We start from the raw sequence: 16716 nt of genomic DNA on the forward strand, positions 1-16716 counted from the left end.
GCCAGGGGGAGGCCTGTGAGGGTCTCATTTAGCGTGTCGGGGCCGTGCATGGCCGGCGCCATGTAAGATGCGTGACCACTGCAGGTCGTCGCCTTGAGCATGCGCGGCCAGCTTCCCGGCCATTCTCCGGTTGATTTTGGCACGGGAGCCGAGAGTTTCACCCGGCATTGCTGCTAGCCCCTAACCAGTTCTGGAATCGGTGAGGTTTCGGCACTGATTTTGGGGTCATAAAACGCCCGTGGATACTTTGTTTCAGCCGGCACTTAGCCGCCGATGGACACATGGCTGGGGAGTACACAGACAGGCAGATACATTTTGATGCAGAGAAGTGTGAGATGATGTGTTCACCAGGAAGAACATGAGAGACAATATAAAATAAGGGGTCAAATTTTTTTCGGGGTGGAGGAGCAGAGGGACCTGGGTGTATATTTGCCAAGGTCATTGAAGTTGGCAGGACAGGTGGAGAGCGCTGTTAATAAAGCTTATAGTACTCTGAGCTGTTTTAATAGGGGCATAGAGTGCAAGAGCAAGGAGGGTAAGTTGAACTTATACAAGGGGTTGAATTCTCTGCCTCCCGGCCATCTGTCTATCGGCGCCGCGCCGTCACTGGCAGCGGAATTCTTTCTTCCCACTACTGGCCAATGGGATTTCCCATTGTGGCCACTCCACGCTGCCGGGGAACACGGGGGCGGGGGTGCCCTGCCGGCGTAACGGAGAATTCCGCTGGCAGAGAATTCACCCCGAGATACTAGTCAGAGTTCAGCTGGAGTGTTCTGCACAGTTCTCGGCATCACGCCGAGGAAGGATGTGAACACATTGGAGAGAGGGTGCAAAAAAAGGTTTAGAAAATGGTTCCGGGGTAAGAAACTTCAGTCATGAGGATCGATTGGAGAGGTTGGAATTGTTCTCCTCACAGAGAACAAGGTGGAAAGGAGACTTGATAGAGATGTTCAAAATCATGAGGGGCTGGACAGAGTAGACAGGGAGAAACTGTTCCCGCCCATAAAAGAATCAAGAGTGAGAGGCACAGATTTAAGGTGATTTGAAAAAGAAGCAAACGTGGTGTGAGGAAAAAATCCTTTTCACACAACCAATGGTTGGGGTCTGGAATTCACTGCCTGGAAGTGCGGAGGTAGGTTGAATCGAGGCATTCAAGAGGGCATTCGATGATTACTTGAATAGAAACAATGTACAAGGGTATGGGGAAAAAGACAGGGAAATCGCACTAAGACATAACGCTCATTTGGAGAGCTGGTGCAGACATGATGGGCTGAATGGCCTCCTTCTGCACTGTAACAATTCCGTGATACTGTGATTGGGAGTGGAGGAAGGACAGTTCACCACGCTGTCCACTGGCCAGGTGAAAATATTAACCTCTCCTCATTAAGCAACGTTGGGAAGAAATAACCCATTCAGAGCAAAGCATTGCTATCCCAGTGCTGGTTTACCAGATTTACTTGCTTCAATTTCACAACTTTCCCTGTGTGGGATTTGAACTCCCTCCCTATCCCAGTGCTGGTTTGATCCTGCAACAGTTTGACAATGGAGGAGACTACTGCATTTATTTCAGCTCAAAATGTTTTCAACGCATCTTGAAAAGGAACATTTTATTGAAGGCAAAGTGAAAAGAAAAATTGAATCGGAATAGATAAATTCATGCAGTTTCCGAACAAACTGTCTTTAAAATATTCATGTGCCACCGCTCATATAGAAGTGCAATGATTACGGTAAGAGGCTGGCAGCTAATTGGTAGGGAGTTCAAATCCCACACAGGGAAAGTTGTGAAATTGAAGTCAGTAAATCTGGTAAATTGTGGGATGCCTTTCAAGAAAAAAGGTCATGAATGTTCTGTTGTAAAACTAAATAACCTTCAGGGAGGGAAAATCTGCTGCCGCTAGCTTCTCTGATTTACACGTGACTCCAGCCCAAAATATGCGGTTAACTCTTGATGTCCCCAGGCCAATTAGAGATGGGCAATAATTGTTGGCTCACGCACCTGTTGGAAAAATAGAGAAGCTTAAAAAGATTAATGCGATTCACACTGAATTTATTAAACAAGCCCTTCCTTCATAGAATCGTAGAATCTATGGCACGGAGACAGGCGATTCAGTCCAAACTTGTCCATACCAACCAAAAAGCCCATCTAAGCCAACTCCATTTGCCTCCATTTGGCCCGTATCCTTCTAAACCTTTCCTATCCAGGTATATGTCCAAATGCCTTTTAAATGTTGTCAACAGTGCCCCTGCATCAGGTGGAGGGGCTGGTACCTCCTTCAATCAGCATCGCTCGGATTGACTCCATCCACAGATCAAAGCCCTGAAGTTGAAATCATAGAGCTTGATTGTTAAGGATTGGTTCTGTCATTGTTCTCATTATACATCAGCTCATCCATTACGCACTTGCATGATCAAGAAGTATTCATTTTGTTTTCTGAATGAGGTTATTTTAATGTTTAGTTAGTGGTGTTCGAATGATGCTGTTTGCAAAAACTTAGATGAGCAATGAAGGGGAGGGAAGCAGATGTCTATCATCCGTATTGCCATTATCTAATGCATGCCAGCACTTTCATTTCAACGATTTCCCAAGAAAGGTTTGTTGAACATTTCAGAATAAAGTCATTTGTCTCTTTAGCATGTAACTTGCATACAAACCGTTCAAATCTGCTTTTAAATGTTTTCCATTGTTATTGACAGGCAAAATGTGCCACTGCGAACATTGCGCAAAAAAAATTCTCTTTTGAAAATCTTTTGTGTATCGTGTCACTCTTGAGAGTATATTTGTCACAGCGTGTTTTGGGAATGCATTTGTTTTCAGGCTGCCTTGAGTTAAAGGAGGAGACAATCGAGAATCTCTTAGCAGCTGCCTGCCTGCTACAACTCTCCCAAGTGGTGGAGGTGTGCTGCCATTTCCTAATGAAACTGCTCCATCCATCAAACTGCCTGGGTATCCGTGCATTTGCTGATGCTCAGGGCTGCACGGAATTAATGAAGGTGGCTCACAGCTACACTATGGTAAGGTGACAAGAGATGTTTTATTTCAATCACCATCTTGCATCACTTCTTTGCCCCCGCATGTACATTGTTCTACGTGCCTGGACTTTGTGAATGTTGTCAGTTTTCAGCCTAATGTGCCCATTCCGACCAGAAATGTAAACCTTGCGCTCTTGGGCTACATTTTGCACGGGTAAATTTTACAGGATCAACAGGCGGACAGTTCTATGGTGAGTCTGCTGACTCCCGTTCTCGACATTGTCCAGAGGGTCGGTGAAGGTGCAAGGGAGTGTGACTAATTTTAATGCTCTGTCAAAGGGCCAGCACAGCATCAATGGGCCGAATGGCTCCCTTCTGTGGTTGTGTGAATTACATTTCATATTTTGGCCCCTGAGGTTTTGGAGGTTTATGTGGTTGAGAGCATTCTTTGTGCTTTTGAAATTATTTTTTTAACTAGTTTTGACAGTGGATCGGCAGTGCGTCAATGGAAAATGTGTTTTTTTTTGTCTCTCTTCTTGATAGATCAGAATTACGAGTGTCACAATTTTAGTTCCCCGATAGCTCTGCAGGTTTGTGAATTTAATGCTGGAATCATCCATGTTGCAAATGTCCTGCTTGTGATACTCATACCTATATTGAACTAAATTGATCATAGCCAATCTCACTGGTAACTGCATTGCAGTAGGGTCCAGCCCCCTGAGTATGGGTCCTGTTATCCAGCAAAGTCCCTGAGTGGCACAATGGTTCTCACTGTTGTTTCACAGCACCAGGATCTCAGGTTCGATTCCCGGCTTGGGTCGCTGTCTGTGCGGAGTCTGCACATTTTCCCCGTTTCTGCGTGGGTTTCCTCCAGGTGCTCTGGTTTCCTCCCACAAGTCCCGAAAGACGTGCTGTTAGGTAATTTGGACATTCTGAATTCTCCCTCAGTGTACAGGTGCCATAGTGTGGCAACTAGGGGATTTTTACAGTAACTTCATTGCAGTGTTAACGTGAGCCTACTTGTGACAATAATAAAGACTATTACAATAAAACAATACTTCTTGTCTGAGATTCTGATGACTGGAGTCCGTGAAATCATATTTTAGTTGGGACTGAGTGCAGTCTTAAAAGTAAGGGAGAAGAATGATTTCAGAAAAAAAAGTATTTGGCAAAGCATTTTGTTATTTCACAAAAGTTGGCACCATGGCATAAACAATATTAAAACCCATTCAATTGGATTTGGATTGTTTTAGCCAAGGAGAGAATGTTGCCATTGTTTTCTCCATTCAGTATCTGTACTACATGATCTCTCATGGTCTCATAACTCAACTGTCTTAACAGAGATTCATTTCTTTCTAATCATTAGTGATTTTGAGTGGACTGCTGCGTACTTCTGGCCGAATAAAAATCAAATGCAATTTCCTAAGACACCGGCTTTGTTATCAGTCATCATGGGCAGGTTACAAGCACTGTTGGATTTAGACTTAATAACACACATTATCAAACTCTTTAGTAAGACTCTGCGGAGTATATTTTAATGCTTTGGAAATGTCACATCGACGCATTAGCCTGAAATTCACGTTCACCCGCCAGTGAGCATTGAGACCAAGTGGACGGTGAGGCATGAAATTGAACTGCCTCTGGATTCCTGGGTTCCCGCTCACCCCGATTTCGCAGTGTTTCTAGGTTGGGGCGAGCAAGGCCTTGGACCAGCAACCTGCCCTTGTCCCAATTGAGGTTCTGAGGTGGCCAGTATGGGGCCACTTAGGAGCCATTTCCCATGCAACTGCATTTTAGGCTGGTGGGTGCATATACCTGGCATGGGGGAAGCCCCAAAATGAACGGCCTTGGGCCTCAGATGGAGAGGGGGGCTGGGCGCCTCCTTCAAAACCACGCTTTTGACTTCAAGCACCCACAGCCCTTGATGTTTAATGACCACGGAACGTCTTTCCATCCCATTGCCTCACCCCTGACACTCTAATCACCTACTTTCCGACCACCACTCCCCCCCCCCCCCCACACCCCCACCCCAAGGCCTTCACTACCCTCCTACCCTAGAACCACTAAACCCAGGGTCCCGTGGTTGATAGATCCCAGGAACGACCTCTTCTGGGATCCCCGGTGGTCGTTACGCCGAATGAGATCTAACGAGATCTCGCGAGATATCGCGAATTATATCTAGCCCACAATGGGCAGGGCCAAGACTTGCAGAGTGAAGTGAGTTTGAAAGCTCACTTAATTCTGCCAATGCTTTCAGCTAGCTGGGGGGAACGAGCTACGGTACCTGCAGCTCAAAAACTTCCTACGAAAGGAGACAAGGACGTACCCACAACCGCCACGACAGACACTACTGGAAGACCTACTGGACGCAAGTATCCTAGAGAAAGGGAACTGTAGTGACATGCATGGCCAACTGGTAGATAGGGACGACACCGTACTGGACGCAACAAGAAGGAAATGGGAGGACGACCTGGGGATGGAGATAGGGTGGGGACTCTGGAACGAAGCACTGCATAGGGTCAACTCCACCTCCACATTGCGCAAGGCTCAGCCTGACGCAACTAAAAGTGGTACATAGAGCCCACTTAACGAGAAACCGTATGAGTAGGTTCTTCCCGGAGGTGGAGGACAGATGTGAGCGGTGCCAAAGAGGCCCGGCCAACCACGCCCACATGTTCTGGTCTTGCCCCAGACTTGTGGAGTACTGGACAGCCTTCTTCGAGGCTATGTCCAAAGTGGTGGGAGTGAGGGTGGAGCCATGCCCGATAGTGGCGGTCTTCGGGGTTTCAGACCAGCCAGATCTATTCCTGGGGAGGAGGGCGGACGCCCTTGCCTTTGCCTCCCTGATCGCCCGCCGTAGAATCCTGTTTGGCTGGCGGTCAGCAGCATCGCCCAGAGCTGCAGACTGGCTGTCCGACCTCTCGGAATCTCTCCAAATGGAGAAAATCAAATTCGCCATCCGAGGGTCGGACGACGGCTTCCACAGAACGTGGGAGCCATTCATGCAACTGTTCCGGGACCTGTTTGTGGCCAACGTACATGAGGAAGAATAGTCGGGTGGCCAAGAATCAGGGGAAAATGGACGGGAATCGGGGGAGGGTAGCCGGGGGGGGGGGGGTTACGGGTTCGTTATGGGGGTTTGCTGGCAAGCCAAGGCCCAAAACCAAACTATAAATAAATGCCTATAAACATGTGCCTCGGCCATATTGGGGAATGTAAAATATGTATGCCGGCTAAAGGGGGCGGCCACAATTGTTGTTATGAAGATGCTTACCTGTAAATATTCATGTTAAATTTTTGTGTTTTCTTTTTATTTCTCTCTAATAATTTGTAATTTGTCATATATAAAATACGAAAACTCAATAAAAAACATTTATAAAAAAAAATTCTGCCAATGCCAGGTCGAACCATCTCCCGGGATCTACTGGCCTTAGCCGAAGATATCCAGCCAGGTGCCGTTTAGCACTGGTCCCCACAACAGGGATACGGTGGATTGGCACTTGGGCGTGGGGGGATTAGAGAACTCCAAGTGGTCAGCCTCTGGGCACTTTGGCACTGCCAGCCTAACACCCTGGCACTTCCACCTTGGAACCCTGGAAGTGCCATCCAGGCTTCCCAGGCAACACCTCCAGGTTGGCAGGGGCACTGCCAGGGTTCCAGGCTGACAGTGCCAAGGTGCCCAGGTGGCATTCTCCTGCCCACACCGTGAGTCTGGCCCGAGGGTGCCCTGCCTGTATATGGGGTACAGGGAGCTCGAGGACCACCCATTAAGTGAGTTGAGGCATTGGGCGGGGGTTCAGGGATCGTGTCGGGGTGTCGTGAGATCGGGGAAATGGCGGCCCGAGCTCTTCCTGCATAAAGGAGGTCCTCAGTGCAGCCAATGTGACTGTGAGCAGCCTCAGTGGGGCATTCCCCGTAGAGGTCCAAACAAAAACTGAGTGTCGCTAGATAGTGGGGTCCTTCCTGGCGCTTGTGAACCTCTTTAATCCCACCCAAAATGAGCTCTTTTTTTCCATTAGATCATATCCTTACCTTTCAGTCCAGTCCCAGGACTTAGGCTCACACATCAGATTGCCCGGCAGCTGTCAAAAGCGTGACCCCCCCCCCCCCCCCCCCCCCCCCCGCCCCGCCCCGAGTGAAATGAGGAATTTCTGCCTGAAACCAATTGAAGCTCATTCAAGCAATGAAATAGCTACAGGGCAGTCAGAGTCTGCGGGGCATGCGTTTCCCTCACAACGCAAAGAAAGGCCATCAGAAAAAATATTCAGGCCATTGAATATGCATTCCAACACTCTTATTTACAAATATGCCGAAATGTGGCATATTCCAAAAGAAATAGACTGAAATTTATATATCGCCTTCCACAAGATATCATAAAGACCTCTGCAGCTAATTTGTATTCGCCAAGCTCTCACAAACATCACTGTGGCAATGATCACATCATCGATTTTTGAATGACATTGGTGAGGGATAAATATTGGTTTGGAAAGTCCAAGCATGTGCAGGTTAGGTGCATTGGCCACTCCAAAATACCTCTAAGTGTCCAAAGGTTAGATGGGGTTATGGGGTTTTCGGGATAGGGAGGGGGAGTGATCCTAGGTAGAGTGTTCTTTCGGAGGGTCGCTGCAGGCACAACCGGTTGAATGGCCGCCCCTCTGCATGGTGGGAATTCAATGATTCTATGAAACTGGAGTGAACTCCCTGCTTTTCTTTAAAATTGTGCCACGGGATCTTTTACGTCCACTTGGGAAGGTGAACAGGTTTAGTGTTTCAACCAAAAGATCGCACCTCCATCCAGTGCAGCACTGACTCAGAAATTTACTGGCGTGCCAGCTGAAATTTTGTGCTCATGTCTCTGGAGAGGTACTTCAAGACCTTGAAATGAAAATCGCTTATTGTCACAAGTAGGCTTCAATGAAGTTACTGTGAAAAGCCCCTAGTCGCCACATTCCGGCGCCTGTCCGGGAGGCTGGTACGGGAATCGAACCGTGCTGCTGGCCTGCTTGGTCTGCTTTAAAAGCCAGCGATTTAGCCCAGTGAGCTGAACCAGTCCCTGTGGTTTACCATGCAGAGGGGCGGCCATTCAGCCGATTGTGTCTGCAGCGACCCTCCGAAAGAACTCTCTACCTAGGATCACTCCCCCTCCCTATCCCTAGAACCCCATAACCCCATCTAACCTTTGGACACTTAGAGGTATTTTAGAGTGGCCAATCCACCTAACCTGCACATGCTTGGACTTTCCAAACCAATATTTATCCCTCACCAATGTCATTCAAAAATCGATGATGTGATCATTGCCATAGTGATGTTTGTGAGAGCTTGGCGAATACAAATTAGCTGCAGAGGACCTTGGAGTATGTGGACCATTTTTCATATCTTGGGAACCTCCTCAGGATGAAGGCAGACATAATTTACAAAATTCATCCTTGTCTTCGATGTGCCAGGGCGGCCTTATTCCGACTGAGGAGATGAGTAATTGAGGAGCAGGATCCCAAAGCTGAGACTAGTGCCATGGTTTGCCAGGCTGTGGTGGTCGCAGTGGTGCTGTATATGCTTCAGACGCTTAGCAATCTGCAGCAGGCATCGGAAAGCACTGGAGATGAACCACGGGCAGTGCCCTCACAGGACCCTCCAAATCCAACGGCAAGAAAGGCTGTACAACAGCAGCATCTTCTCCAAAGCCAGTATTCCCAGTATCGAGAGGCTAATTATTCAAAACCAGCTCCAGTGGATGGAATGTGTCCTTTGGATGCAATTCACCAGATTCCTGAAGAAACTCGGAACTGGATTGCAGTAGAAAATTTCCAGGAGGGCAGCGCAGTCCCTGTAAGGATGTCCTCAAAGCATCCCAAAAGTGGCAAACATCTCCACCGATACATGGGCTTATTGTGACCAAGTAAAACGGCAAGGTGTTGAACACATCGACAGAGTTCTTGGGGAGCACCCAAAGGTGAGTTGAGGTCTCGGAGAGAGCGCCCAAACCCCCGAAAAGCTCAACCCGACCTTTCACGCACTGCCTACCATTCATTTGGTGGAGTCTGCACATTGTGCATTGGATTTATCAGTCTTTTCAGAATGCATCGAACCGGAATGAAAGCAAGTCATCCCCAATCCTGAGGGGCTGCCTCAGAAGACGAAGACTTCAACTGACAACCTTCTAACTCTGAGGTGGGGGTGCTACCAACTGAATCGCAGCGAGCGGACTTTTCTTGAGTTTGATGATTGATGCATGGAAGCTCTTCATATCCACCTTAAGACCTTCACGAAGTGCAAGTGTTTGTACTTCATGAATATCTAGATGCTTTCTGGCCACAGAAATAAAAGGCAAATATCCAGTCTCAGGTCAAGGACAGCTTTCCCCTTTGTAGAGAACTGTTCTTGCACTCAGATTTTCAATTTCCCCTGACGGGGTCTGCTTCAAGCCAAGACTTAGCAGTGAATAGAAATCCTAACGTCAAATTTTCAAGGTAAGCCGAAGATTTAAACAATTGTTGGAACAATCTTCCATGGATTGTATCGATATTTCATTAGCAGAACTAAAATATTAAAATCCACCCCAATCTGAGTAAGAGACTGAAACCAAATACTAAATGGTGTGGGTATGCGGACACTAAGGAACTGAAGTACTCAAGATGACCAGTAAATCTCACCTAACATTAAAACATCAGCTGCGCTGTTCTGAGGCATCGTACAGTGAAAAATGTATCAGCAATAAAGCATAATTTTAATGTACTGTACTTTTCTGGAATAGCTTTTCATGGTGCAAAAAATATCAATATAGAAATTTCTGGCACAATCCATAAAACGTAATGAAAAATAGAAATTGAAAATGCCCCAGCTGTTCAGCGGAGATATTGCTGAATTTATTAATACCATAAAATGTATTGAGACTCAATACCTTAAATATTGGTGAATCTCATTTCATATGCTAATGAACAGACCAGTGCAAAAAAAGTATTAGCATCCATGAATAAGTAATGATGGTCAAAGGAGATAAGAATTGAATGTGAGGAAATGAGAATGGCTTAATTAAAAAAAAGGATAGACAAACTGCCCGGTTGATTGCAAGGGTTACCAACACTGATGCAAGATGCTGAACAATGCTTTCTGTAATTCCTTCCTATCTCAACATTCATGCTATGCAATGAACTAGGGCAGCCTTTTGCATTCCCCTGTGAGTGGGTTAGTAGACAGGGCTGGAGGACTGGATAGTGAAAAAATTTTCAGATGGCCTTCCCAGCAGATTCCTGCCCGCCACAGTCTCTCTGCAGTTTTATGTTGGGATGGGCTAAGCCCTTTATCCTTGCTGCAGTTGAGGCCCTTAGGTGGCCAGTTATTGACGTCTTAAGGGCCATTTCCCACCCTGCCTCGGTTTTCAAGCTGGCTGGTGGATTTATGGGCCAGGGGGGTAACCCAAAAAATGAACCAGGTTCAGTCCATATGTACATACATGTTGTAGTTAATGAAATCATATAGCTAACCTACTTAAGATAAAAGGCTTCATTAAGACCTATCAAATGATCACCAACATCCTATTCATTTCATTTTCATTTCATTTCATTATAACTTGGGGACAGTAAACAGGAAAAACCAATTCCTTGCAAAAAAAAAATGTAGAGAAATAGTAAAATTCTGCAAGAGAGAAGAAATATTCGAAGAAGCATTCTGACCTGAAGAATAGCTTGTAAAGCTGATGCACAGAGGAAAGTGGCCAGGGAAAGGCTCCAAAGAAAGGCTTGTAAGCTGAAGGAAGAAATTAAAAAAATTATACTGCACCAGAAGACTCCATAGGACCTCATTGAAGTCCAGCTTCAATTGCCAGGGTGCAGAGTCAGCAGACTGAGCAGGGCTGAGCTAAAACTTTTAAATTCTGGGCTAAAACAAGTCCTGAGCAACTTTTAAATAGCTCAATGTTCAGAAATTGCAGTTTAAAAACTTCATAAGAGAAACCAGAGCCCTGCGTCAGCGCATAAACACTGAACACTAAAATCTGACCTTTCTCCAAAAAGGGACAAAAATAATTAATTTGTTAACTCAAAAGAATTTCAACTGCGGATTCAGCTTTAAAGACTAGCTAAGTTCTGGGGCGGCACTCTCCCCTACCCGGCGTGACGGAGGGTGCCGGAGTAGGGGGGTGGCGCCAACCACTCAGGGGTCGCGCCTCCCCAAAGGTGGGGAATTCTCCCCACCTTTGGGGGCCAGCCCTGCGCCGGAGCGGTTGCCACCAGAAGACCGGCGCAAAAAACCGGCGCCCCCGGCAGCGGGGCTGGCTGAAAGGCTTTCGCCGGTCCGCGCGTGCGCCGGCAGTGACGTCAGTGGCAGCTGGCCGCTGACGTCACTGCCGGCACATGGGCGATGTGGGGTTCTCTTCCGCTTTGCCATGGCGGAGGGCATGGCGGACGCAGAAGAAACTAGTGCAGCCAGGGCACTGGCCCGGACTCTGAGGGGGGGGCACCGATCGCGGGCCAGGCCACCGTGGGGGCACCCCCCGGGATTCGATCGCCCCCCGCCCCCCCAGGACCCCGGGGGCCTGCTCGCGCCGCTGAGCCTGCCGTTCCAGAGGTGGTTTAAACCTCGGCGGCGGGAGAGGCCTCCCAGCGGCGGGGCTTCGGCCCATCCAGGCCGGAGAATCACCGCAGGGGCCTCTCCGATCGGAGTGGTGAGATTCCGCCGCCGCCATTTCCCGGGTGGCTGAGAATCTCTGCCACGGCGGGGGCGGGATTTTAGGTGCCCCCAGGTGATTCCCCGACCCTGCTGGGGTTGGAGAATTTCGCACAAGGATTCAATGGGTGTGATTCTCCGATGCTGCGCGGCATCGGGAAAGCCGTCGTGAACTCGGCCGAGTTTCACGACGGCGTCGGAGGCCTCTCCTCACACCCTATTCAACCCCCCCCCCCCCCCCCCCCCCACCCCCAGGGGGCTAGGAGCAGCGTTGCGAGAAACTCGGCCGCCGGGCCTTGACGCTTGCGTCAAAGTGGCGCGCCGAGAATGACATGATGGCAGCGCCTAAGTGACGTCAGCCGCGCATGCGCAGGTTGGCCGTCTTCCCCTCCGCTGCCCCGCAAGATATGGCGGCTTGATCTTGCGGGGCGGCGGAGGGGAAAGAGTGCTTCTCTTAGAGACGCCGGCCCGACGATCGGTGGTCACCGATCGCGGGCCAGTCACCTCCCGAGCACGCCCATGGTGCTCGTTCTTCTCTTCGCCCCCCCCACAGACCCCACACTTACCTGTCGCGCGATGTTCACGCCGGCAGCGACCAGGTGTGGTTGGCGTTCGTCAGGCCACTCGGCCCATCCCTGCCGGAGAATCGGCGGTTGTCATGAAAAACGGCGACCGGCGATTCTGCGACACGCCATTTTTGGGGGGGTGGGATAATCGTGGGGGATGCCAAGGTGGTGTGTTGTGATTCGCCCGGCGCTCCCGCTATTCTCCCACCCGGCGTGGGGAGCGGAGAATCGCGCCCAATGCTTTTTGTAGAATCCTAGAATCGTTACACGACAGAAGAAGGCCATTCGACCCATAGTGTCTACACTGACCCTCTGAAAGGGTCTTACCAATGCCCACTCCCCCTGCCCTTTCCATACACCCCATAATCCCACCTAATCTTTGGGCACTAAGGGACAATTTAACATGGCCAATTCTCCTAACCTGCACATCATTGGACAGTGGGAGGAAACCGGAACACCCTGTGGAATCCCATGCAGTTACGAAGAGAACGTGCAAACTCTGCACAGACAGTAACCCGAGGCCGGAATTGAACCTGGGCCCCTGGCACTGTGAGGCCGCTGTGTTAACCACTGTGCTCCCTGCCCCCTGTCCCTGAAGCATGGCAGCTGGTCAATTCAAGCCAACATTGTTTAAACGTTTCTCAAGACTGAGCGCAAACACTATTACACCAGGAACCCACCAAAACTAGAAAGTGTGGGGAAACCCTTAGTCTTCAAATCAACAGTGACGCCATCTTTAATTTCAGCAACTTCTTAAAGCTGAACCTACATTTCAAAATTTTTTTAATCATGATCCAGAAATCCACTCTTCCAGGTCAACTTGGACTTATGCAGGGGGGCAAATCAATCACATAATTGTGGACATTAGAAAAAGATTTCTTAGATATATGGTTGCTTCAAAAAAAGCGATTTTATTTTCAGGCCTGGGCAAAAAGATGGCAGCTCAGACAGAAGTTAACATGCTGCTTTATTCTAAAGGCTCAATAGCGGACGACATTATTGCCAAATGAGCAATAAACAAATGATTTGTCACATTTGAAGCAGAACTAAAATCATTCAATGTTTGTTTTACGAAGTAACAAAATCCTCAAAAGAACTAAATTTAAAATTTGAAATCCTGTTGACTCATTTATTAACGATCTGTACAGGATTGCTGAAGGAGCCCTAAATTCTGAGTTTATCATGGATATAGTAGTTGTTGGAGTAGTGGATGATGCACTCTCAGACAAGCTGATAGCCAAGGAAGATCTACCCCTCGAGAAAGCTATTGAGATTGTTAATCAGTCTCACCTCTATATGCAATACCAGAGGTTGGGAGGTGAAAGAAAACCGTGGTAAAAAGAAAACCCCGTTCTCCAGTTAGTTAAACAGCACAGAAATAGGGAACACTCTCGGGCAGCACGGTGGCACAGTGATTACCATTGCTGCCTCATGGCGCCGAGGTCCCAGGTTCGATCCTGGTTCTGGGTCACTGTCTGTATGGAGTTTGCACATTCTCGCTGTGTCTGCGTGCCTGCCAGTGAAGGTGGCGGGAAACACACGGCTGCATTTTTAACGCCGGGGCAAGAAGATTTGCTGTGCTTCCTCCCCGACCTTCACAGCGGGAAACGTTCCACATTCCCGCCCCTTTGTCCCAAATTTGGAGAATTCCACCTAGAGGGCTGGATTCTCCGATTCTCAGGCTATGTCCTGATGCCGGTGTGGGAACGGTGGTGTTTTACGACCGATAAATCGGTGCTAAACGGCCACCGATCCTCCGTTTGGCCGGGGGCTAGCAGGCAGGCAACACAAAGCACCCGGCTTAAGCTGCCGATACAGGCGGAGAACTGCTGAGTCCGTGGCCACGCAGGCGCACAACGGCAACCTGCAGCGGCCACGCCGTGCAACTTGGTGCCGGCCGCGCGCTGATCCGGCCTGCCAAATAGTGCTCCCCTTTTGGCTAGGCGTGCGACACCCGGGCTGCTCCCTAACAGTGGCCCCCAGCCTCTGCCAAAGTCCCCCCATGCCTCTCCCCCGACAGTGGCGGCACTGGACTGAGTCCGCAGCCGCCATGTCAAGTTCCTGACAAAGAAATAGCACATGCGACTGACGCCGTCGGAAACTCGGCAGGTCGGAGGCGGAGGAGCATCGGGGGTGGGCTGTCGATACGCCGTGCAGTGTACCCCTAGAGTACGCTGCTTTGGAGGGGGCGGAGCATCGTGAAAGCGGCGCTGTCCCCGATTTTGGAGCCAACGTTGATCCTCCGGTCAATCGGCGAACACGATTTCAGCGTCTGCGACCGGAGAATCCCGCCCATACTTTCTCACTCTCTGCCCCATCGATTGCTTCAATCATCTTGAGTATCTCAATTAGATCCCCCCCCTTAATCTTCCATCGGCAAGGATATACAAGTGTCATCTGCGCAATCTGTCCTGATAATTTAATCCTTTGAGCCCCAAGAGCATTGTGAAAAACGCTCATAAATCAATCTTTCCAACAGCTGGTTGGGACTGCAGGCAACACCAGTGTCACTGGTGGCAGCTTTATGGCTTGAGATGTGAGTGTTTCCTATTCTTTTCTCTTCCTATTTTCCATGCTATGTATTTTAGATCATTTTCTACACCTTCCAGATCACCTTGATATCTGCGTGTGGAAGGTTTCAGTGCGGTGCTGTGAATAAGCAACCTTCTGATTAATTATTTGCTTTCACTACTGAAAGTAATTCTGTTTGATATCACTCCTGTGAAGCACCTTGAGACATTTTTTGACATCAAAGATGCCATATAAATGCAAGTTGCAATTTGGGACACCATTCGATCTATTGATCCTAGCTGGAACAAATAATAGAGCATCACAAGGCTCAAATCATGAAGCAAATTTATTTAGCAGAAGATGGACATGTAACATTTGCTAAATGCATTTGTTAAGGGCATAGCAGTGCAGTGTTCATGTTGCAGAGCAAATAATTCAGTTTTCTGAAGGGTGGATTCTCCAAGACCAACACACAAGCTGCTGGTGGGAAAATGGTTGCCCCAAATACACTTAATGCTCCAGGCAGCACTAGTTGGTTGGAGATTGTACTTGCACCCCTCACTGAGGAGGAAGCCATGCCTCAGAGAGCTGCTCGCCACTCTGACTGACTGACAGCACTCTCACCCTAGCAGCGCCAGTGTCGAGCACCACCGGCTCCCCTCCATTCCCCCACTCCGATTTCTCACCCGAGGCTCTTAAGTGGGGGTCACGTTTCTGGGATTACCCCTGCTGCTGAACACCTCCTGCCAGGCAGAAAACTGAGGCCGGAGAGGGAAACGGCCTTTAAGTGGTCACTAATTGGCCAACTAAAGACCTCAAGTGGGGAAAGGGTTGGCAGGTCGGCTCAGGCCTCATCTGTCTCTGTCCCATTTTAAATTTGGGCAGAGGTCAGGTTGGGCTGAAGGCCGATGGGAAGGCCATCTGAGGGATTTGATGGACAACCCCCCCCCCACACACACTACATACATGGGATTTATTCAGTAAAGAACTGGTTGATACATTTATCAAAAATGAGGAATGAAAGCAGATGTGCAGACCACCCCTTTTACCCATGACTAAATTACCCAAATTCAACCATACTACCGTGCTTTTTGAAGATCCCGCTTCATACTCAACACACATTGTAAATCATCTAAAAGAATAAGGGCAAAAGCATCCGTGCCCTCAGTAGGTAAGCCCGTTGTATGTTTGAGACTAATTTACCCAGAAAACCCTCCGGTTTCAGGAAACAGGAATGAAGATGTTTTAAGTCCACCGAGGTGAGTTAAGAAGTGAACATGGTGCCCCAAAAACGTTATGCTGCCAGATTTGCACTGTCACATCTGGCTGTAGCACTGTTGCGGTTCTACCTGAACGGTATTCTATGGCAACGCCTATGAATTATATCACGGCCTGGGAAATAGAAATATGCAAGGTCATCGAGGTGTTGCAGTGTACAATTACAGTTTCTTATAGCTTCCTGCAGACTGAAAACTTGGCAAAAAAGAGCACCAAATACTTCCTACCTTCAATTTCGCTCTGTTTACATTTCCTTTATTATCAGAGCAGCTAGGTTTTTCTTATTAAGGGAAGCTCAGGATAAATATTTAACTTAGAATTGACCTGACTTTGGTTAACCTGATGTTTTTTTACCTTTAAAATAAAATCCTAAACTTCAGGCATGTTTTGACTGATTTCTCCATCTGCTGCATATGTGATTGATGCTTTGTCTCCATCCCAGCCTGACTCAATTCATTCAGGCCATGAACCCTTATTGTCGGTGAATGTGCGTGAAACGCGAGACACAGCACTTCAAAACCAGAACAGTTGACTAACAAATAGAAAACAGAAGTCAGGGGCAACTCTGCCATGTAAAGATTTTCCTCAAAGTTCACGGCGATTTGACTTGTTTCAACAGAAATAAATAATTGCTCCTGTTTTACAAACACAATGAAAGATGGACTCCTGCGATGGCCTTTAGAAGAGGTTGCGATATGAGGAAAGCCATTTTTGTGGCCGCTATCTTGAC

The 16716-nt window shown here is 48.3% G+C and overlaps 1 protein-coding gene across 3 annotated transcripts in view; it reads left to right on the top strand.

Annotated features, from left to right (window-relative positions):
• The window catches only part of LOC119977701 (kelch-like protein 1), a 358199-nt gene that overhangs the window by 212719 nt on the left and 128764 nt on the right, over window positions 1-16716 (top strand). For all 3 annotated transcript variants that reach the window (XM_038818882.1, XM_038818883.1, XM_038818884.1), the window contains one exon: window positions 2816-3012. In XM_038818882.1, the coding sequence (XP_038674810.1) occupies window positions 2816-3012 (197 nt within the window). The remainder of the gene's footprint in view (window positions 1-2815; window positions 3013-16716) is intronic.

The sequence above is a fragment of the Scyliorhinus canicula genome, chromosome 14 (assembly GCF_902713615.1).
Source record: "Scyliorhinus canicula chromosome 14, sScyCan1.1, whole genome shotgun sequence".
Taxonomy (NCBI): Eukaryota; Metazoa; Chordata; class Chondrichthyes; order Carcharhiniformes; family Scyliorhinidae; genus Scyliorhinus; species Scyliorhinus canicula.